The sequence below is a fragment of the Scyliorhinus torazame genome, chromosome 8 (assembly GCF_047496885.1).
Source record: "Scyliorhinus torazame isolate Kashiwa2021f chromosome 8, sScyTor2.1, whole genome shotgun sequence".
In the NCBI taxonomy this organism is placed as follows: Eukaryota; Metazoa; Chordata; class Chondrichthyes; order Carcharhiniformes; family Scyliorhinidae; genus Scyliorhinus; species Scyliorhinus torazame.
In genome coordinates this window covers 65,730,339-65,753,541 of record NC_092714.1, presented here as the reverse complement: position 1 = coordinate 65,753,541, position 23,203 = coordinate 65,730,339, and the positions used below count along the sequence as shown (strand labels likewise).

The following is a 23,203-nucleotide window of genomic DNA, read 5'->3' as shown; positions in this document are numbered from 1 at the left end:
CTGAGAGAAATTATCCTTTTGGTGGAGTTTAAAAATTCAATTCCTGATGTAGTGAGAACTCATGTGGAAGAGCAGAAGGTTAAAACTGCACGGTTAGCAGCAGAAATGGCAGATGATTATGAATTAGTTCATAAATCAAAGCTTGGTTTCCGACATCAGTTTCAGCCGGTGAGGGATAGAAACTGGGGACATGAGAAATACTCAAGTGGTAAAGGTAAAGGTGATCTGATGGGAGATAATAAGGAGAGTGTACCTCAGATTAAAAAAGAAATCCAGGAGGGTGGAAAAGAAATGAAAAGTTTCAAATGTTTCCACTGTAATCAACTAGGCCATGTAAAGTCACAGTGTTGGTGGTTGAAGAAAAGCACTGGGAAGGCTGATGTGGTAAAACAGGAGAAGACAGTGGGGTTTGTTAAAGTGGTAAAGGAAAGCCCAAGTGAAGCGAAGGAGGTGCAAAAGATTGTACAGCCTGATCAAGAGGTGATTGATAAAAAAGTGCCAGATTTCTTTAAAGATTTTACTTGTGTGGGTAAAGTTTACTCATGTGTATCAGGAGGAGCAGGTAAAGAAGTCAAAATGTTAAGAGATACGGGAGCTAGTCAATCTTTAATGGTAAAAGATGAGGAATTATGTAGTTTGGGAAGAATGTTGCCAGTAATATGTGGAATTCAGGAGGAGAGTAGCGTTCCATTATATAAGGTAACGTTGGAAAGTCCAGTGAAGAGTGGTGAAGTGGTAATAGGAGTAATAGAGAAACTATCTTGTCCAGGAATACAGTTTATCTTGGGTAATGATACAGCTGGATCGCAGGTAGGAGTAATGCCTACTGTGGTTGATAAGCCAGTGGACAATCAGACAACTGAAGTGTTGAAGGATGAATGTCCTGGGATTTTTCCGGATTGTGTAGTAACAAGGTCGCAAAGTCACAGGTTAAGACAAGAGGAGAAATCAAAGAGTGAAGATGAAGTTGAAGTGCAATTATCAGAAACGATTTTTGATCAGATGGTTGAAAAAGAACAAGAACAGGTGGAGGATGAGGCGGATATTTTTAGTTCAGGAAAATTGGCGGAGTTATAACAGAAAGATGTAGAAATAAAACGGATATATCAGAAAGCATATTCAGAAGAGGAATCTGAGAGTGTACCAGAGTGTTATTATCATAAAAGTTGTGTCTTGATGAGAAAATGGAGACCTGTACATATGCAGGCGAACGAAAAGTGGGCAGAAGTTCATCAAGTAGTATTGCCGGTAGGGTATAGAAAGCAGGTGTTGCGAGTTGCACATGAGGTACCAGTGAGAGGTCATTTGGGGATAAGGAAAACTCAAGCTAAAATCCAGAAACATTGTTATTGGCCTGGACTACATAAAGATGTAGTTGAATTTTGTCAATCATGTCACACATGTCAAGTGATAGGGAAACCTCAAGCAGTGATAAAACCAGCGCCCTCAACACCCATTCCAGCATTTGAGGAACCTTTTACAAGGGTCCTAATTGATTGCGTAGGACCGCTTCCGAAAACAAAAGGTGGGAATCAATATCTTTTGACTATAATCATAGATTATCATAGAATTTACATTGCAGAAGGAGGCCATTCGGCCCATCGAGTCTGCACTGGCTCTTGGAAAGAGCACCCCACCCAAGGCCAACACCTCCACCCTATCCCCACAACCCAGTAACCCCACCCAACACTAAGGGCAATTTTGGACACTAAGGGCAATTTAGTATGGCCAATCCACCTAACCTGCACATCTTTGGACTGTGGGAGGAAACCCACGCACACACGGGGAGAATGTGCAGACTCCACACAGACAGTGACCCAAGCAGGAATCGAACCTGGGACCCTGGTGCTGTGAAGCAATTGTGCTATCCACAATGCTACCGTGCTGCCCATAATGGATGTGTCTTCTAGGTTTCCAGAGGCCATTCCAGTACGTAATATTACAGCTAAAAAGATTGTGGAGGAGTTACTTAAATTCTTTACTAGATATGGACTACCCACAGAAATTCAATCAGATCAAGGATCAAATTTTACCTCAAAGTTATTCAAAGAAGTTATGGATAGCTTAGGAATAAAACAATTTAAATCAACTGCGTACCATCCAGAATCGCAGGGAGCGTTAGAAAGATGGCATCAGACATTAAAGACAATGTTGAGGGTGTATTGTCAAGATTATCCAGAGGATTGGGATAAAGGAATTCCATTCGTACTGTTTGCAATTAGGGATGCGCCTAATGAGTCAACCAAATTTAGTCCTTTTGAACTAATTTTTGGTCATGAGGTAAGAGGACCACTTAAACTGATTAAGGAAAAATTGGTGAGTGAGAAATCAGAAGTTACATTATTGGATTACGTGTCAAATTTTAGGGAACGATTAAATAGAGCAGGTGAATTGGCTAGACAACATTTGAAAGTTGCACAAAATGTGATGAAACGGGTAGTGTTCAAGAAATCCAAAGTTCGTAGTTTTGCCAGTGGAGATAAAGTTTTAGTGTTTTTACCAGTGGTAGGTGAACCTTTAAAAGCTAGGTTTTGTGGACCGTATCAGATTGAAAGGAAATTAAGTGAGGTGAATTATGTGGCAAAAACACCAGATAGAAGGAAGACTCACCGAGTGTGTCATGTGAATATGCCGAAAAGGTACTTTGAGAGGAAAAGGAGGAGGTTTTAATGATTCTAACTCTGTGAATTTGACATACCTCAAATTAAATTGGAAAATGAGGATGTTCTTAAAAATTGGGATAAATTGTTGAGTTATCTTCCAGAGGAAAAGCGAACTGACCTGAAAGAGTTATTGATATCACATGGGCAACTTTGTGGAGATAAATTGGGAAGTATTAAAATGGCGATACATGATGTAGATGTGGGAAATGCTGTTCCAAAAAAACAACATCCATATAGACTTAATCCTTTAAAATTGGCACAGGTTAACAAAGAGATTGAGAGCATGCTTAAAATAGTGGGTTGCAGCCAATGGAACTCAACCCTAGTGATGGTGCCTAAACCAGACGGTACCCAACGGTTGCATGTGGACTATAGAAAGGTTAATGCAGTTACAAGAATGGACTCTTATCCTATCCCACGTTTGGAGGATTGCATTGAGAAAGTGGGGCAATCAGCATTTATTTCCAAATTGGATTTACTTAAAGGTTACTGGCAGGTACCTTTATCCAAAAGGGCGAAGGAGATTTCAGCTTTTGTGACTCCAGATGGTATATACCAATTCAAAGTTATGCCATTTGGCATGAAAATTGCCCCAGCCACATTTCAACGGTTAACAAATACAGTCATTTCAGGATTACCCAATTGTGCGGTATATATCGACGATCTGATAATTTTCAGCCCAACATGGACAGAACATTTAAAACATCTGATGGAGTTATTCGATCAACTTCAGGAGCGGGTTTGGTGATAAAGCTAGCCAAAAGTGAATTTGGGAAAGCCCAAATCACTTTCCTTGAGGAGTTTCCGATACCCTCAAGACGAAAGGAAATACTGCGTTTTCTTGGCATGAGTGGATTTGATCGAACATTTGTGCAAATGTTTTGTAGCGTGATTGCTCCACTGATGGACTTGCTTGAAACGTCGAAAATGTCAATGGACAGCGGACTTTCAACAGGCATTTGAAAGCCTGAAAGCTGTGATAACCAATGCGCATGTATTGGAGAATTGCAAGGGACTCTGTGATCAGATTGAACTGAAGTATCTAACTTTAAAGAGAATTGACGAGGCGTAGAGGAATGGATGCATCGTGCAGAGACTTTCTTGTTCAAAGAGACTGTCAATCGAGAAGGATTTTGGTTGGAGGAAGAAAAACGAAAAAACAAAACAAAATGGACTATATTATTATACCTGTTTGCGTGTGTTGGTTTTTTAAACCGGTAAAGTGTTTTTACTGTGTGCATTTCTTAATTGATAGTGCAAAGGTGAAAAATGAAACCATCTTGAAGTTGATGGGATTTTTTTTCTTGGGGGGGAGGTGTCATGTGAGAGTACCTTTATGAAATGGATGTTTAAGCAATGTACCTTTAAGAAATGGAGCTGATCATATTACCGAAGTGATGTCAGAGGGTGGGGGGAGCTGAGCTCACTTCTGCTTTTGGTTTCAGTTTGAGGAGAAAGCTGGAAGTGTCTGTGTGTTTTGCTGAGAGCTGCAGGAAGAAAACACAGAGCTTGCTGAGAACTGCAGGAATAAACAGAGCTGGTCTGTTGATGTCTGCAAATCCAGACTATAAATATATTGAATGTAACCTCATGTCTGTTTTTGAAGGTTGAAGTCTTTTGGATGTTTAAAGGAAAAGTTTGAAGGATTATTTAGTGTTGTAGTCTTTTGGGGTTATCTTTGAAGTAATGGGTGTTAAGATATTCAATGTTTGTTTTTTAAAGGTTAAATTGAGTTCATAGAATAAACATTGTTTTGTTTTAAAAACCATTTGCCCATAATTCCTGTATCACACCTGGAGGGTGCGCCGTGTGCTTCCCACACCACAATCTATTACAAGTTGTGAGTCGGTTGAACTCCAACAGAAAATTTGGGTTGCACACTTTTTAAATTCTGCTCATAACAGTATGAAACATAAACTAAGTAACAATATGTATATAACGTGAATTAACCTCCTGTGGTCTTGCTAATGGTTAGATGGGGGAAATGATACATTATTCAGCTGTAGTTCCTGTAATGAGCTAAGAGATAATGGCACCACCATCTCTGGAGAAAGTAAGAACAAACATTGCCTTTACTATTACGGATTCACTCGGTTGATTTCAATGGATGAAGAACATTGCGGAATGAAGGTTTATCATTGTCTGCTTCGACTGGAGAAAAACTTGGAATAGCTTTTAACAATTAGAATGAAGGCTGTGCTTAATGCAATTTCAATGAATGCACAAAGTAGGGCCAAGTGTTTACTGAGCAGAGCAGAGCACACCACACATCAGGAATTTCCTTGTGGCTTCTCCTGATTTACCACTTTGGTGAGGGTTTGGTGTCATCCCATTTACAGACAGAATGGGGTCACCATTAAAGGTATCCTACCCAATGACAGGAATGCTGGGTAATGGTAACCTTACGTCAGAAATGTTTAACAGTCAGAAGAACTCATTTCTCATTCAGAATAACATGCCCAATGTTTAAAGGCTTACAACGGACTACTCAAAGAAGAGAAATTGTGAATTTCTACTTTTGATCAAACTAACATTTTAATAAAAATTGGAACAAAGTAATTGAAAACATTATGGGGTGGATTCTCAATTCAACGTCGCTCTGATTGGGAAGAGAATGGAGCATCAAGGGAATAACAGGTTTTGCGGCGGACGTTGCCCCGATCCCCTGCCCGCTGCTTCAGCGTGCTACCCACAGCGTGCCAGCAGGAGGATGCAAATCAAGCATTGAAATAAATGTTTATGTAATTAAAGGGATTGAGGTCCGAGTCACCACTCCCCCATAATGCTCTCCCCCACAGCGGGAAATCCTCCGGGCAGGTTTTGGTGCAGGCTTGCCCAATCATCGCCCTGACACGATGGAATTAGAGGAGGGTCAAGGAGTTAACTGAAAATAACTGAGGTGCCCCCAGAATCCACCAGAAGGCTCCCCTACCCCAAAAATGTAAACCCTGCCCCCTCCCCCCCCACTGACAAGTAGGGGCATCCTCAGCCCCACCATGGGAATAATGACTGACCCACCCCCCGCACACCAGAGACCCCTGCCTGAAAGCTGAAGAGCAGTCCAGGCAGTAAAGTGAAAAAACACTGAGCTTCCATTTATGCTTCCTAACATCTGCTGCCTCAGGCAAGAGTTTAAACAGCAGCTGTTACAAGTATCAAAGGTTTCCTCCAAAGCTAAGAACACTTGAAAGGACTTCAAATCCCTTGACAGCCTTTGAAATGCGAAACTCCCACTCAAATTCACACAGAGCAATACATTTCACTAGCCAGAGATTGACAGTTCTGTCGGTCCAGACACAGCTGCTTAGGGAATTTGTTTATATATCTTTCCCCTCATTGAATGCATCTCAGGTACCCTGTACTGATGTTAACTACAATGTTTATAATAAACACCTTGCTATGATTGACAGCTCCTCACCACACCACAAGGAGCTAAGTGATTTCACTTCTTCCTTTTCTCAGCAGAAGCACTTCGCTCCTTGAGATGTGGTGAGCTGTCAATCACAGTAGGAGTGATTATAAACATTGATGTTAGCATCAATGGAGGGTACTTCAGATCCATTCAAGTGCATAGCAAAAGATAAATAAACAAACCCCCTAAGCACCAATAAAACTGTCAATGGCTGGCTAATGAAATGTATTGCTCTGTGAAACTGAATGGAAGAGTTGCATTTCAACGGCTGTCAAGGGATTTGAAGCACTTTTCAAGTGTATTTGGCTTTGGAGGAAGCCTCTGACACTTGTAACATTTGTCTAAATCAGCAGCTGATAGGGAAGGGTCAGTCAAAATGCAATTATTTTTCACTCGATTGTCTGGACTGCTCTTCAGCTTTCAGGCAGGAGTGACGGATGGGGTCTCTGATAGGGGTCTCTGTTGTGGGTTCTGATTGGGGGGGGAAGTGCTCTGATGAGGGTCTCTTGGGTGGGCTCTCTGTTGGGGTCTCCATTGGAGCTTCTTTTTGGCGTCTGATTGGGGGATTGAGTCACCCTCATGCATGTGTGCTGTCGGCGGGGGTGACTTGTTATTCTCGTGGTGGTGGGGGGGATTGCCCCCACCTATCAATGAGGGGGGCAGGATTTACATTATGCGGGTAGGGGAGCCCTCCGCCAGACCTCGGTATCGGGCCACCCACTCAAAGTGGAGGCCAAATACTGGATTCCGGCAGAATCCGGCGAGCTCTCCCCCGTGCATAAATTAGCATGGGAGAGGGGAGAAACTCACATACTCGGCCCCGAGACCAGTAGCATTTCTCCACTGGCGGGAGCGCTTAGGCTCCAGAATGGAGGATCCCGGTCTACGTATTATTCCTGGCAATAATTTGTAACAATTCTGATGTGATGATCAAAAGAACTTAAACGTACCTTGCACAGTAAATCCACAGGTGTCTATTACTTTTTGTCCCCTAAGTGGCCTTTCCTTTGCTGGTATTGTGTCGTTTAATTCTAGGTTTAGGTTAACGACCAACAGATAGACAGCATTGTTAGGTAAAAAGGGCATGTGCATCTGCTGATATTCCACATGCCCTCCAAAGTCATAGTATCTGAATACTGAGAACTCTTCAGGGACTCTGGTGGTTTCTTTCACTTTCATCAGTATCTCATTGGCAAAACCTTCATTCATAACAGCGCCTGCTGCAAAAGAAAAATAACAATTACAGTCATTTTGTAGGCTTTTCCCTGCAGAGGTTCCTGGCCGATGTACTTAATGGGAGGCAAAAGCAAAATGCTGCAGTTGCTGGAAATCTATAATAAAAATAGACACTGCTGGAAAATACTCAACAAGTCAGCCTGGGCAGGATTCTCCGACCCCCTGCTGGGTCGGAGAATCGCCGGGGGGGCGGCGTTCATCCCGCCTCGGCGCCGGTTCTTCGGTGGGGGCGGGAATCGCGCCGGCCGGGGGCCATTGGCAGCACCCCCCCCCCTCGCCTATTCTCCGCCTTGCATTGGGCCGAGTGGCCGCCTGTTTTCGGCCTGTCCCACCGGTGTAAATCAACCAAGGTCCTTATCGGCGGGGCCTGGCTCTGTGGGCAGCCTGCGGAGTCCTCGGGGGGAGGGGGATGGCCTGGCCCGCGATCAGGGCCCACCGATCTGCAGGCCGGCCTGTGCCGTGGGGGCACTCTTTCCCTCCGCGCCGGCTGCTGTAACGGTCCGCCATGGCCGGCGCGGCCAAGAACCCCCCTGCGCATGCGCTGGGATCACGCCAGTACACGCTGGCACTCCCGCGCATGCGCCAACTCGCATCGGCCGCCGGAGGCCCTTCGGCGGTGGTTGCCACGGTGTCAAGCCCGCCGCCGGCTGGCGTGGCGCCAACCCCGCCAGCTTAGCCCCGAAGGTGCGGAGGATACCGGAGTGGTTCACGCCACTCCTCGGCACCGGTACGGCCCTCCCCGCCGGATAGCGGAGAATCCCATCTGTGGACCTATCGAGAATGTATGTTTTTATTGTGGGGAGTAGCATGGATTTTGTTAAGAGTTGAAGCTTCTTAATTTGGCATTCGAAATCTAGAATCAGCTTTGGAAACTAATTATAGTTGAAAACTCAGCAGTGTAATTTGCCCGTTTTAGCGAATTACTTCTGAGATAAATACTGAAGTGCGCAAAATCTTCCTATTAAAGAAAAGTTGAGGTGTTGAATGTTGAAAGCATGTGGTGTTGCCAAATGATGAAATAGGAATCATAATTAAATACAAAGTACTGAATGTGGGACATTTGCAACAAAAGCAGAAAATTCTGGAAATGCTCAGTCAAGTCGCAACTGTGGTGAGAAAGAGTTAACAGGCGAGGGGGGTCACAGTAGGGGCTGTTTAGCACAGGGCTAAATTGCTGGCTTTGAAAGCAGACCAAGGCAGGCCAGCAGCACGGTTCAATTCCCGTAACAGCCTCCCCGAACAGGTGCCGGAATGTGGCGACTAGGGGCTTTTCACAGTAACTTCATTTGAAGCCTACTCGTGACAATAAGTGATTTTCATTTCCATTCATTTCAGTTGCTGGTCAGACAGCGAGTCAGAGGGGCCCATGCTGCCTCTTTTTTAGATGGTCCACAGTATCTCATGTCACTCAGGCACTTGGCAGACAACCAACGGGCCTTTTCCCTGGGATAAAGTGCACCGGGGTGGAGGACTCAACCACTGAGCGCTGCCTACCAATCAGTAGTGCCACCTACAACATCAAGTCGAGGCCTCGGACTAAGGAGGGACCCAGGCATTGATGGCAGTAAGGGGTTGCGGGGTGGGGGTCGCAGCAAGGGTATTGCCGTGGCTCCCAGTGGCCCCTCTCCTTTCAGATGTCAGCATCCTCAATCAGGCACTAAGTGCCTTTGAATGAGGGATTACCCTGGGGACCTGCAAGGAAACCTGCTCGCCGCTGAATGAACTGTAGCAGCGGCCAGGATGAAGTCCTTAAATGGGCAATAATTGTCCACATAAATGCCACAATTGGTGGTGGGATGGGGAGGCTGTCCAGGGGCCTTTCCACCTCGGATTTAAGCAAGATGGAGGTCACCATCCCACCCAAACCCGACATGGCAGAGGGCATTAAATTCCACCCAATGTTTCAAGTCGATGATGGGCAGTTGTGATGCAAGGCCATCGACCTGAAACGTTAACTCTGTTTCTCTCCACAGATTATGCATAAATTTATTATATGGTGTGTGAAGTAAAATGGAAACTATTCTCATTTGGGATTACACATGTTGAACAGCTTTGAAATTTGCAGTACTTGTAAATAAAAATTTGAACTGATTAAATGAGGTATGATCATCCTCTCTTATGTACAACTGACGATCTCTGGTATATTGAAAATACTATGGATAATTTGATCCCCTTATCCAAAGAAAGATATGCTGGCATTGAAGGCATTCCACAGAAGGTTCACTAGGTTGATCCCATGTGTAGAGGGATTTTCTTATGAGGTTGAGTAGATTGGGCCTGTACTCATTGGAGTTTAGAAGACTGAGAGGTGACCTTATTGAGACATACAGGATTCTCAGGGGGCTTGACTGGGTAGATGAGGAGGTGTTCTTTCAAGTCTAGGACCAGAGGGCATAATCTCAGAATAAGGGATCGCTCATTTAATACAGAGATGAGGAGGAATTACTTCTCTCAGGAAGCAGTAACTCTGTGGGGTACTTTACCACAGAGGGCTTTAGAGGCTGTGTCATTAAGCATGTCCAAGGTTGTATTAGACAGATTTTTAATCAGTAAAGGAATGAAGGGTCATGGGGATAAAGTGGGAAAGTGGAGTTATTACATCAAATCAATCATGATCTTACTTAATGGTAGAGCAGACTCGATGGTCCGAATGACTAATCCCTGCTCCTGTGTCTTGTGGTCTAATGCTTAGTGGGCCATAACATTCTGTCTCAAAATAGATGAAAAGTCCCTTATGTCCTTCCTCAATGGGAAAGTCCATGATAAGGATGAGTATTTATCTGCAGTTATCTGTTGTACCTGTATGTCGTGCTGTGATAAGTGTTTTTTGAACCACAACACTTGATAAGGTCAGAAAATGCTGGGGTTGGATGTGAAAGTCGGTAGACAGATTGAAAAGGATGAGCAGCAACTGACCATCTCAGTCACAAAATGCTTTTTGTGATCTGGGCAAAAGAGCAGCTTTGGTACAGTGGAAGGGTGGATTCAAACATGGAGTTCTGAGAAAGAGGTGCACAAATTTGGGAACTGGCTTTGTAGAAGAAAAGAAGTTTGGAGATGCAAAGGTAGTTTTCAAGGATGAATGGGTAAAGGGTTATTTTTGAGGAAAGGGTTAATGACAGCAGATTTGATGTAAAGGAGAATTACAGGACCGGACAGCAAGGAATGACAGCAAGGACAGGAGAGTGGTGTGAACCACTCCGGAATCCTCCGCACCTTCGGGGCTAAGCTGGTGGGGTTGGCGCCACGCCAGCCGGCGCCAGTGGGGTTGGCACCGCGGCAACCACCGCAGCACGGTAGCATTGTGGATAGCACAATTGCTTCACAGCTCCAGGGTCCCAGGTTCGATTCCGGCTTGGGTCACTGTCTGTGCGGAGTCTGCACATCCTCCCCGTGTGTGCGTGGGTTTCCTCCAGGTGCTCCGGTTTCCTCCCACAGTCCAAAGATGTGCAGGTTAGGTGGATTGGCCATGATAAATTGCCCTTAGTGTCCAAAATTGCCCTTAGTGTTGGGTGGGGTTACTGGGTTATGGGGATAGGGTGGAGGTGTTGACCTTGGGTAGGGTGCTCTTTCCAAGAGCCGGTGCAGACTCGATGGGCCGAATGGCCACCTTCTGCACTGTAAATTCTATGATAATCTATGAATGTACACCGTACCAAAACAACGCCCGCTCCCCCTGCGCTGCATCACTGAGAATTTTAATCTACCTCACTGAGATAAAATCCTGGCTGCCTGCTGAGGCTCAGAGTTCCATTGTGGAGCTTGGTGGAGTTTTTTTCCAACTTAACCTTTAGGATCGTTGGGCGGGATATTTTGGCCACACCTGCCGCACGAATCGTCACGGACGGGACGGGGACCATTTAAAGGTCCCTTGACCTCGGGTGGGAATTTCCAGTCTTATCGCGAGGGCTGCTGAAAAATCCCAATCTATATTTGTGGCTTGGAAGGTTACAGTGGTCAATGTGTCTGCAGTAGACATTCCTATCAGCAGACTGTTAAAATTGTACCAAGGTCAAAGGGGCATTCATTGCTTTGACGACCAACAGAACGTCCACTCGGCAACATCATCAAGAAGGGCTCTACTCCTTCAACGATCAGTTAGTGTGTGACAATAATTTGAATGCCCGAGGTGCACATAGCTGCCATGATGTTGGCATCCTCCAATACCTGACATTTCTTGAGTTCTTCAGAGAAGGGAATCAGTCCTATGAATGGTTTCTGGGTGACAAAGCGTACCACTAGCACCCACGCTCCCCCTCTCCACCATAGTTCCAATGGCCAATGACCCCAATCCGTCCCAGTGTAACTTCTGTCCACGGAACAAGAATCACGGGCGAGATTCTCCGACCCCCCGCTGGGTCGGAGAATCGCCGGGGGCTGGCGTGAATCCCGCCCCTGCCGGTTGCCGAAGTCTCCGGTACCAGAGATTCGGCGGGGGCAGGGGCGGGAATGGCGCCGCGCCGGTTGGTGGGCCCCCCCGCGCGATTCTCCGGCCCGGATGGGCCGAAGTCCCGCCGCTAAAATGCCTGTCCCGCCGGCGTAAATTAAACCACCTACCTTACCGGCGGGACAAGGCGGCACGGGCGGGCTCCGGGGTCCTGGGGGGGGGCGCGGGGCGATCTGGCCTGGCCCCGGGGGGTGCCCCCACAGTGGCCTAGCCCGCGATCGGGGCCCACCGATCCGCGGGCGGGCCTGTGCCGTGGGGGCACTCTTTTCCTTTCACCTCCGCCACGGTCTCCACCATGGCGGAGGCAAAAGAGACTCCCTCCACTGCACATGCACGGGAATGCTGTCAGCGGCCGCTAACGCTCCCACGCATGCGCCGCCCGGAGATGTCATTTCCGCGCCAGCTGGCGGGGCACCAAAGGCCTTTTCCGCCAGCTGGCGGGGCGGAAATTCGTCCGGCGCCGACCTAGCCCCTTAAGGTTGCGATGCCCGTCTGATTTGCGCCGTTTTGGGCGCCAGTCGGCGGACATCGCGCCGTTTCCGGAGAATTTCACCCCACATTTCTATGTACCTTGGTGGCACATTAACTCAGAAATGTGTGCAACCGGCCTTTGATTTCTTCCAGGCCTGAATCAGGAAGTTCTGTCTCCGTTTTCTCTCACTGGTGGCATGCCTAACTGCTGTCTGGGTTCAAGTGTGAATGTGATATTACTGTGATATGCAGTAAGTAATTGGAGAGGGAAGTGAAAGAATCAAGCCCTCTTGTTCTCCAACACGCTTGTCCTTAGCACATTGGTGAAGGGTGCAGGCTGAACTGTCCTTTTTAGAATTCTGTAGAAGGGCCATATGGACTTGAAATGTTAACTTTGTTTCTCTCTCGGCAGGTGTTGTCACACACCTGCTGAGTTTACCCAACATTTTCTGTTTTTTATGTCCTTTTTAGATACTGAACAGTGTTCAGACGCTCACAGTCCTGCAGCACATGTTTCACACCAGTGAACATGTAAATGCACAGACTTCGGAAAACCACATGCAACTTCCGCTACAGACCAGCAAGGGTGCACGTATATATTAATAAATGCTGTAACTAACCTTTAGGCTATTCCAGCCTTTTATTTCTAATGGGTAAAGCTTTTGAGAAATGTATCTCAGTTATTCCAGCTTGAAATCTGGGGCGGGATTCTGCAATAATGGGGCTACGTCCCCACGCCGGCATGAAAACCAGCGCCAACCACTCCAGCCCCCGAAAGTGAGGAATTCTCCACTTTCTCGGGGGCTAGGTTGACGCCGGAGTGGTTCCTGCAGCTCCAGCCGGCGCGAGTTCGCGCATGGGCGAAATGGCCTGCGTGATCTCGCGCATGCACGGACCGGCCGGCGTATTTCCACGCATGCACAGAACGGCTGCCGTACTTCCGACCATGCGCAGGGGTTCCCTTCTCCGCGCCGGCCCCCGGGCAATATGGCGGAACCCTACAGGGGCCCGGCACGGAGGAAAGTAGGCCCCCCATGGAACCAGACCGCCCGCAGATCGGTAGGCCCCGGTCGCGGGCCAGGTCACCGTGGGGGGCCGCCCGGGGTCAGATCCCCCGACCCAGGACTGCCCCCGCACACTTACCTGCCAGGTCCCGCCGTGTGTGAGGTGAGTAATTCACGCCGGCGGGACTGGGCAAAACTTGATGGCCACTCGGCCCATCGGGGCCCGAAGAATCGCCAGAGGGGTCGCTGTCAATGGCCCCCGAAAAACGGCGCCGGAGAATAGGGCAGCCGGCGTCGGGGCAGGATTCGCGCCTCCCCCCGGGGATTAGGGTCGGAGAATCCCGGCCCCCTGATGTCTTGCTTTTTGTGTTTTGGGGAATGTTACACATATCTTTTAGAAATAAGCCCAAAAATGTACCTTCATCGACACCCTTTTGTTCTTCACCCGAACCAGTGTCACTTTGCTCTGCAGGTGCTCCTAGAATTAAGAAATAGTTTGTGATTCACATGTACATTCCAACATTTTGTTTTCATAAACACTTGCACAGAACTTGTTCACTTGCAAGGACAAAAGGCAGCAGATACAAAGGAAAACCACGACCAGAAGGTTCCTCCCCAAGTCTTCCAACATCCTGGCTTGGATCAGTATCACTGTTCTTCCACCATTGCTGGGATAAAATCCTGGAAATCCATCTATACCTGCACTGGGGATGTGCTTACACCACATAGATGTGTTGGTTCAAAAAGGCAGCTCACATCACAAGAATTAATTTAAAAAACTCTATGCTGGCTCTTGTACGCTTGAGGACACATGAAAAAAAAGAGCAAATCTCATTCAAACTTGCGGTCAGGCACTTTTGTCTGTTGTTTTGCTGCTGACTGAGCATTTTGTGTCGAAAGTGCAATACACATTATACTGCACAACAATGATAAAACTGCAGACATCTACTGCTTTTATGCTCACTATTTTTCTCAACCTATTTAATTACCTCTCCCTCTCTAACATTTGGACCCATTTTCTGATCGTATCAAAGTCTTAGAAATAAAATAAAATCAATCGGAAATTAGTGCTGTAGTTAACACTATTTTTCAAATTCTACAGAAAATTCTATACGTATTCCTTAGAAATTGGATTTGACCTGGTAAAACTTTGAAACATCAAATAGTATATATCAGTTAAGCAGATTTGAAGGATTCTCAGTCATAATGGTTGCCTCTCGTTTATTATGAGCACATCGAAAGCTCAAAATCCCACAGAATATTGGTTGCTCTGTACTGAATATATTAACTGACTCAAATGTTTAATTCAACTATTGATTAGGTGCTACTTTTGTCCTCATCAAGCTGAGTGTTCACAGAATCATAGAATCCCTGCAGTGCAAAAGGAGGCCATTCGACCCATCGAGTCTGCACCAACCTGCTGAAAGAGCGCCCCAACCAGGCTCCCATCCTACCCCTGCAAAACCGTGGCCACACTTAACCTGCACATCCCTGGACACTAAAGGGCAATTTAGCATGGTTAATCCATCTGACCTGCATAAACACTTGCACAGAACTTGTTCACCTGCAAGGACAAAAGGCAGCAGACACAAAGGAAAACCACGTTCCTTCCCAAGTCTTCCAACATCCTGATTTGGATCTGTATCACTGTTCTTCCACCATTTGGACTGTGGGTGGAAACCAGAGCACCTGGAGGAAATCTACGCAGAAATGGGGAGAAAGTGCAAAGTGCAAACTCTACACAGTCTTAGAATCAAAGAATTTACAGTGCAGAAGGAGGCCATTCGGCCCATGAAGTCTGCACCTGCCCTTGGAAAGAGCACTCTACTTAAGCCCAGGCTGCCACCCTTTCCTCGTAACCTGACCTAACCTTTTGGACACTAAGGGGTAATTTAGCGCGGCCATTTCACCTAACCTGCATATCTTTGGACTGTGGGAGGAAACCGGAGCACCCGGTGGAAACCCACGCACACAAGGGGAGAAAGTGAAAACTCCACACAGACAGCCACCCAAGGCTGGAATTGAACCCCGGTCCCTGGCGCTGTGAGATGGCAGTGCTAACCACTGTGCCGCCGTGTTATCGGGAATATAAACAGAAAAAGCTGAAAACGTCAGCAACTGTGGAGAATTGTCTGTGACCCTTTGTGAGAGCCAAAACCCAAGTGCCCCAATTGCCTTTTGAGGAAACTTGTTAATTTAAATTAATTATGAGGTGTTAATATGCTATATACATATCTTGTGTGCAGTTTGACATATTGGATGCGTTAGGCTGTACACCAAGCTGAACCGAATCATATAGTTGACCTCAAGCCTCTGAATCCAGTATTACAGGGATCCACTTCCCAATATATATTAATCAGCGTGACAGGTATGAATAAACACATTAGCTCCACAGACTTAAAGCAAATAACTTATTTTTGCTGTCAATTTCTAAATGTGTTTGTTCCTTGACAGTTCTTCAGTCATGCTTCCTAAGTGATATTGATGTTCAAGGCTGAAGTATTCCGAATTGTGATTTTGGCAGTAAGGATTGTGTAGTTCATTCTGAGAATGTTGTTTTTGGATATAGAAAGATTTGCAACCTATATCTATCTTTAAATAAATCAGAGCTTAAAATTGAACTATTTAAACAGGTAAGCAGCAAAACCTGAAGAATGGAGAGTACTAGTTACAGGCAATTACATTTTACTGTATTTGCCAAACTACCAAGAAAAGGTGTCAAATTGCCATTATTCAATCAATGGGGGCATGGGGGAGTGTGTGTTGGTGGGGATGTTACACTGCCCCTTAAAAGACTTGTGTATTACATTTTTATACACTATTTTGATGTGAGCTGCATTCTCGGTTTTCTGTTGTCTTAAACAATATATGCTGTAATCGTTACACAGAGAAAATTAAAGTTGTGTTAAATGAGTTTGTGTTTAAATCAGTTAGACACCTCTTTGCTTTTTTAAATTAAGTTGTACAAATTCAAGTAACATACTAGTTTAATTTAAATAGGAAACTTTGAGTGGTCAGTATCCATATTGGGCTTGGGTAGGGTGCTCTTACCACAGGCCGGTGCAGACTCGATGGGCTGAATGGCCTCCTTCTGCACTGTACGGATTCTATGATTCTATATATATGCCATGGAGTTTTGGATTATTACTTGTATTTATTGCCTGTTTTATCATTACTTGCACCTGTGCATTTTATAATGATGATTGGTGCCATTTAAAAAAAAAAATTTAGAGTGCCCAATTCATTTTTTCCAATTAAGGGGCAATCTAGCATGGCCAATCCATCTATCCTGCACATCTTTGGGTTGTGGGGGCGAAACCCACGCAAACACAGGGCGAATGTGCAAACTCCACATGGACAATGACCCAGAGCCGGGATCGAACCTGGGACCTCGGCGCAGTGAAACAGCAGTGATGATTGGAGCCATTTAAAAATAAATTCCAACTTCAGCTCTTATCTGAATGACTTCTTCTGGAACAAGACAGAGAATTGCAAGGTGTAAAAATAGAACATCAGTAAGGAAGGGAAAGATCAGGACATGCAAGAGTTGCAAACAATTTAGAATGTAATCCAGGCTCAAACTGCCTTAAGGACAACACTGTAATAACATAATCAATTACAGAATATATATTTAAATTTTTTCCCCATTAAAATCACTTTTCACAGCTCTTGAAAGAAAGCAATCCATAAGCACTTACTCACCTTCAAGTGGTTGTTTGTCAGAATTTAAAACACAGGATGCAATTGCAGTTGTTAAATCGTCACTTGGGTTATCTTTCAATAAGAGAAGAGAAGAGTTTGAAAATGATTAATGGCATGTTTAGAATATCGCACTGTTTGTTCCATGGCTGCGCATTCGATAAAATCCTCGAGTTCAGACATCTGGTGCATTTATACCTGAATGAGGTGGTGCAAAATGAAATACTGCTCGAGGTGGAACAAACCTACATTAAATTAATAACATTCAAACAGAGAAAAAAAAACTGCAAATGCTGGACATCTAATTTGAAATGGAAATGTAGTGCACTGTAGCCACATTTTGCTGATGACACAAAGATAGGTGGGAGTGCAAGTTGCGAGCAGGACACAGAGTCTGCAAAGGGTTATGGATGGAGTAAATGAGTGGGAAACAAATAAGCAGATGGTGAACAATGTGGGAAAACTGTGAGTTTATCTTCCTTGGGCAGGAAAAATAGAAAATTACTTAAATGGAGACAGACTATAAAATGTTGCTGTACAGAGATCCCTGGGTGTTCTCCTCCATGAAATCCATAGTATTACCATGCAGGTAAGGAAGCTAAATAAAATGTTGGTCTTTATTGCGATGGGCATGGAATATGAAAGTATGGAATCTTGCTACAACGCTCAGAGCTTTGGTGAGACTATATTTAGAATACAGGGTGGCACAGTAGTTGGCATTGCTGCCTCACGGTGCCGAAGACCCGGGTTCGATCCCGGCCCCAGGTCACTGTCCGTGTGGAGTTTGCACATTCTCCCCCTGTCTGCGTGGGTCTCACTGTATAACCCAAAAAGATGTGCAGGGTAGGTGAATTGGCCACACTAAAGTGCCCCTTACTGAAAAAAAGTATTGGGTACTCAATTTTTAAAAAAAGTACCGTGCAGTTGGTTATCCTTCTTTAAGGAGGGATATGCAGGTACTTGCATTGGAGGCAGTTCAGAGAAGGTTCTAAAGGTTGATTCCTGAGATGAAGGGATTGTCTTATGGTGAAAGGTCAAGAAGGTTGGGCCTATACTCCAATTTGAAGTTTAAAAGAATGAGATGTTATCTTATTAAAACTTATAAGGATCTGAGGGGGCTTCAAATGATAAAAGGACATTTCCTGTTACTGGCGAATCTGGAACTAAGGGCAGTGGGCTGAGTTAGTTAGGTTGGCTAGGGTCCCTAACAATGGGTCAGAATGCCAGGAGCAATCCTGCCTTGGCCATTTGGGAGAATTACAGATGCATTTTGGGCCCAAGCAGCAACTAATTAGTTTCCATTGGGGTTCATGTCCCTTTAAGGGACGAGCGGTCACCTCCAAGAGTTACCAGCCAATGGGAGGGCTTGCAGCACTTCAATCTCAGCTATGCTGTCCAGAGTGCTGGTCACTTTTTAAAAATTCACTGACTGGGCCATCATTTATCGGCCACCCCGAATTACAGTTGGGACTGCTGGGATTGTGCCCACAGTGACTGAAGTCAGGCCTGCAACGTGGTGACTGGAGTCAGTGACTGTTGAGGGTACGGTGGTGTTGATGCTGGGATGGCCACATCTGCGTGGAGGATCCTCCTTGGGCTGCAGAATGTTGGCATACAAGTGCACTGCTGCCCCAGGCCTGCAGGGAGGCTGTCAGTGATCACCAGACATTCTGTCCAAGTGGCAGAGAGTCAACCTGGCACTGGTAAAATGTCAGTGACAGGGTGAAGGCAATGGCCACTCCACCCTCCCTAGCCATCAGCTTGTGTGGCCAGCCTGCCTCCCAGACCATTCCTAGAGGGCTGGTAAAATCCAGCCCATAATTTCTTTCGAATTCTTGAGCTCAGAGAGCAATGGAGTCATTGAATATACTCAAGGCTGAGAGAGACAGACTTCTGATCTATAGGGGAGTCAAGCTTTATGGGAAACAAGTCGGCAAGTGGAGTTAAGGTCATGGTGAGGTCAGCTATGATCATACTGAATGGCAGAGCAAGGAGTCATGTGGTCTACCCTGGCTCCTATTTCTGATATTTCCATTTGGGGAATTGGTTTGGAAGTATTATTGGGATGAACAATTGCAGGATACTTTGATTTATACAGTTAAGAATTCTTTTGAACAATGTTGGTCTCAGCATTTTAGAGCACTGGTTCATTCCCATAATGTTGCCTTGTGAACGTTTCCAGGATCAACAGCACAACTGTCAGATGTGGGGGGAACTCACATTCCACCACATTTACAGCGGTACTGCCACTAAAGAGAAAAATCTTGTCCATAGAATGGCCACAAAAAGGGGATAGTATTGGATTGTGTGACCACAAAACAGCACGCAACTAAAATGAACCTTTCACATATCATTCTAAGTACATCAGTTTCATTTGCTTCTCGGTATTGTAACTACTGAATTATTTGTCAAATTATTGTATTGTAATATCCTATCTTCCATTACGTTTCAGTGTGATTAGTGCGTGAATTCAAATCTACCACAGACTCTATCTGAATATGTATTTACCTAGCTTTTTCTCCCAGTTTTTAATATCTATCTGTCCAATCTGTATTCCGTCTGTTATGGGTTCATCCTCCCGAAATGATTCATTCAGTAATTTGCGCAGCAGAGTTGTTTTCCCAGCGCTCCTGTAGCCGCAAACAGTCAACGTCCGGACATAAAATGGGACTTTTCCTTGCTGGAATACATTTTGAAGTTTTACTCTGAGTTCATTATCCATCATGTTTTCATTTTGAGTACCTGCCAATAAGTAAAGACATCAGACTCAGCAGGAAATAAATATGTCATTCATAAAGCTGATGCCATTTAATACTCCAAAGAGGAATGCCATTAGTTTGTGCCAAAGAAGCAATGATTCACATTACGAACTCTGCTGGAAAATTATGAAGGTCCTGATGATCTGTGAACTGAGTGACAGTCAGCCTCCTGCCCTGAATGACAGGAATGAAGCAGATGGTGTAGGCCAAGTACACTGGGTCTCATCCTATGCTGCAGTTTTCAGGGGACCTGGTTTGTAGCAGAACCTCAGTTAGGCCTACATATGGTTGTCTGGGTCAGATGGCAGTAGTCAGCAGGCAAGTTGAGGTCCTACAGGCCTGGCAGTTCCCCCGGTCCTTACATTGGATTGGCTTTGCGGAATAGTGAAACAGCATTAACAGGATCCACCTTGAGGACTCAAGTCCTCAGCAAGGTGATGTGGCAGTACGGTAACACAGTGGTTAGCAGTTGCTTCACAGCTCCAGGGTCCCAGGTTCAATTCCTGGCTTGGGTCACTGTCCGTGCGGAATCTGCACGTTCTCCCCATGTCTGCGTGGGTTTCCTCCAGGTGCTCCGGAGTTTCCTCCCACAGTCCAAAGATGTGCAGGCTAGGTGGATTGACCATGATAAATTGCCCTTAGTGTCCAAAAAGGTTAAGTGGAGTTACTGGGTTATGGGGATTGGGTGGAGGTGTGGGTTTAAGTAGGGTGCATTTTCCAAGGTTGGTGCAGACGTGATGGGCCGAATGGCCTCCAGCTGCACTGTAAATTCTTTGATTCTATGACCTTCGAAAAACTTAGTGATTGATGGAAGTTCATCGAAGAAAGGGCGGTATGTTCTTGATTTCTGGAAAGAGCCCCTCCCCAAAGTTAAACAACTTTTGAAATTATCCCGAATATCTTTACATCCTAAATTTCACAGCACCTCACTTCATTGTTGAATTTTAACTGCTGTGAGTGAAACGAGACACAAAATGAAAAATACCCACCAGCTTCCGTCTCTGTTGAAGGAAGTTCACTTTGGTGATCACTGCCATGCCCACCAGTCAGCAGGTCAGTCACCTTCGTTTCTGCCACAAAGTCTTTGGCCAGCCTTTCCAGATTTTGCTTTCCGATGATCTCCAGTCTTCTACCAATGGATTTTTGGTGAAACTCGTCCACATCACCTTGCTTAGCGTTCTCCTTTAATGCTCCTGTTTGCTGCACGTCTTCAACGAACCTTTCCAAGCTTTGTTTTCCAACTTTCTCCAATGTTTTTCCTGCAAGTTGTAAAAACTTGTCCATTTTTTCCACGAAAAAAAGTTTGATCACAACACAAAACCAAGGCAATCGATTGCCTGTTCTGTAAAACAGGGTTGGAACTGGAGGGGGGGAAAACACATGTATCTGGCAAGAAAATAATGAAGGCAGTATTAACAACATTAATAATGGTGCTTGATCTGCACCATAGTTAACAATATCAACTAAATATTCAGGAGCATAGGGTGGTTATTATATTCACAAATGGATTGAAGGTTGCCCCCTACCTAACAAAACATTATCGACCCTTTAGTCCTGAAAAATTCAGACTACAGGCTCCCTGGGCCGCAGCTTTCATCCCTTTTTCTCTTCATTCCTGGAAAACCCACCTCTCCCGCTTTCAGGGTGTGTTGAGTCTGTCTTTCTTTTCACCTTAACCTCAACGATTATCTTCCTATCCGGTGAATTTTTAATACTGCTTCTTCGTCCTGTGGTGGAAATCGGCTGGAATAAATAAATGCAATTTTAATATTCCTCACGACCGAGGTTTCTTCCCTGTGGTCTGCGTCTTCTCTCTGCCATGTACGACCATCTGTTACATGACTACCTCCTGCACCTAACTGCTAGCTCATAAAACTGGAATATACGAGGCTTCATTCTTTAAGGAACAATTGGCGGAAAACTGTCGACGTTTGGTGGAAGCAAGTAACAGCTAAGATCGGAGTTTCAATTCGGAATGGAAGGGAAGGGGTGCTTACCGCCAGTGGAGAAGTTTAAAAGTGAAAGAAGAATACGGGAAGAAGCCACTCACATGCCGGGGGAAAGGGAAGGTTACTGGCAAAGGAATGTTGCAACATCCTGCACGTACATTCCCAGCCTGAGGCAGTCCTCTCTCTCTGACTGTGGGCTTTTGGGAAGTTCGCTGTCATTCATTCATTAAGGCAACTGAACCCAAAACAACAGCAGACATTTCACAAAGATGGTCTTTCCCACCGTCCCCCCTCAATTTCTATTGTCTCTTTTCGCGTTCCCCTCCCTCACCTTCTTTATCTCTTTTTGGTCACTTCCTCTTTCTTTCCCATTCTCTACACTCCCCCTCCTCCCCTTTTCCCACTTCAGCCATCTATACTGATCCCTCCTCTCCATTCTCCTCTCCTCCTCAACCCTTTCTCTCTCTCCTCCTCCTCCCCCACTTTTCTTTCCTCCCTGCACTCTCCAGTATGTAGATAATACCATTGATGACATCCATGTAGCATTGAAGGCTCTTTCAAGAAATGTCTCTTTTTGTTAACGTGATTGATATTAATCAGCTAACTTCACGGGCCCGGATTCTCCGTTTCTGAGAGTACGTGTTGATGCCAACGCAGGATTCGTGGAGTTCCACAACAGCAAAACTGGCGCTGCACCTGGACCAATTCTGCCACTGAGTGCTGAATTTGGTGCTTTTTGAGTGCTATAGTAAGAGTTTGGTGACCGAGGGAGTTAGGTGAGGAGGGAGTAAGGTGCTCCTTTCATTTTGTTTCCGACATTTCCGCAAAGAGTGCGAAGAGAGCCAGGAGTTTACAGAAAGTGTAGCTGACTGGGAGCAGAGTCGGAGGGCGGAGATCTAGTTAGTCCACAGGGCAGCTATATTCTGTCAGGTAAGAAGGGATGGAGGCTAGACCAGTTGCATGCTCCTCCTGTAGGATGTGGGTGGTGAGGGATACCACCGGTGTCCCCGCTGACTATACCTGCGGGAAGTGCACCCAACTTCAGCTCCTCAAAGACCGTGTTAGGGAACTGGAGCTGAAGCTGGATGAACTTCGGATCATCCGGGAGGCAGAGGGGGTGATTGAGAAGAGTTACAAGGAGGGAACCACACCCAAGGTACAGGACAAGAATAGCTGGGTTACAGTCAGGGGGAAAAAAACAAACAGGCAGACAGTGCAGGGATCCCTCGTGGCCGTTCCCCTTCAAAACAAGTATACCGTTTTGGATGCTGTTGGGGGGGATGACCTACCGGGGGAAGGCCCTAGCGGCCAGGTCTCTGGCACTGAGTCTGGCTCTGGGGCTCAGAAGGGAAGGGGGAGAATAGAAAAGCAATAGTTGTAGGAGATTCAATGGTTCGGGGAATAGATAGGAGATTCTGTGGTCGCGAGCGAGACTCCCGGAAGGTATGTTGCCTCCCGGGTGCCAGGGCCAGTGATGTCTCGGATCGTGTCTTCAGGATCCTTAAGGGGGAGGGTGAGCAGCCAGAAGTCGTGGTGCACATTGGTACCAACGACATAGGTAGG

At 45.8% G+C, this 23,203-nt stretch overlaps 1 protein-coding gene across 1 annotated transcript in view; it reads right to left on the bottom strand.

The window, feature by feature from the left end:
• Positions 1-21,806, bottom strand: part of LOC140427908 (uncharacterized) — a 56,161-nt gene extending 34,355 nt beyond the window's left edge. The window contains exons 1-7 of the mRNA XM_072513757.1: positions 21,742-21,806; positions 21,320-21,434; positions 20,681-20,950; positions 19,441-19,674; positions 16,936-17,007; positions 13,652-13,711; positions 7,026-7,295 (exon numbers count right to left, since the gene is read on the bottom strand). Of these exons, the coding sequence (XP_072369858.1) occupies positions 7,026-7,295; positions 13,652-13,711; positions 16,936-17,007; positions 19,441-19,657 (619 nt within the window). The 5' untranslated portion in view covers positions 19,658-19,674; positions 20,681-20,950; positions 21,320-21,434; positions 21,742-21,806. The remainder of the gene's footprint in view (positions 1-7,025; positions 7,296-13,651; positions 13,712-16,935; positions 17,008-19,440; positions 19,675-20,680; positions 20,951-21,319; positions 21,435-21,741) is intronic.
• Between the last annotated feature and the right edge of the window lie 1,397 nt (positions 21,807-23,203).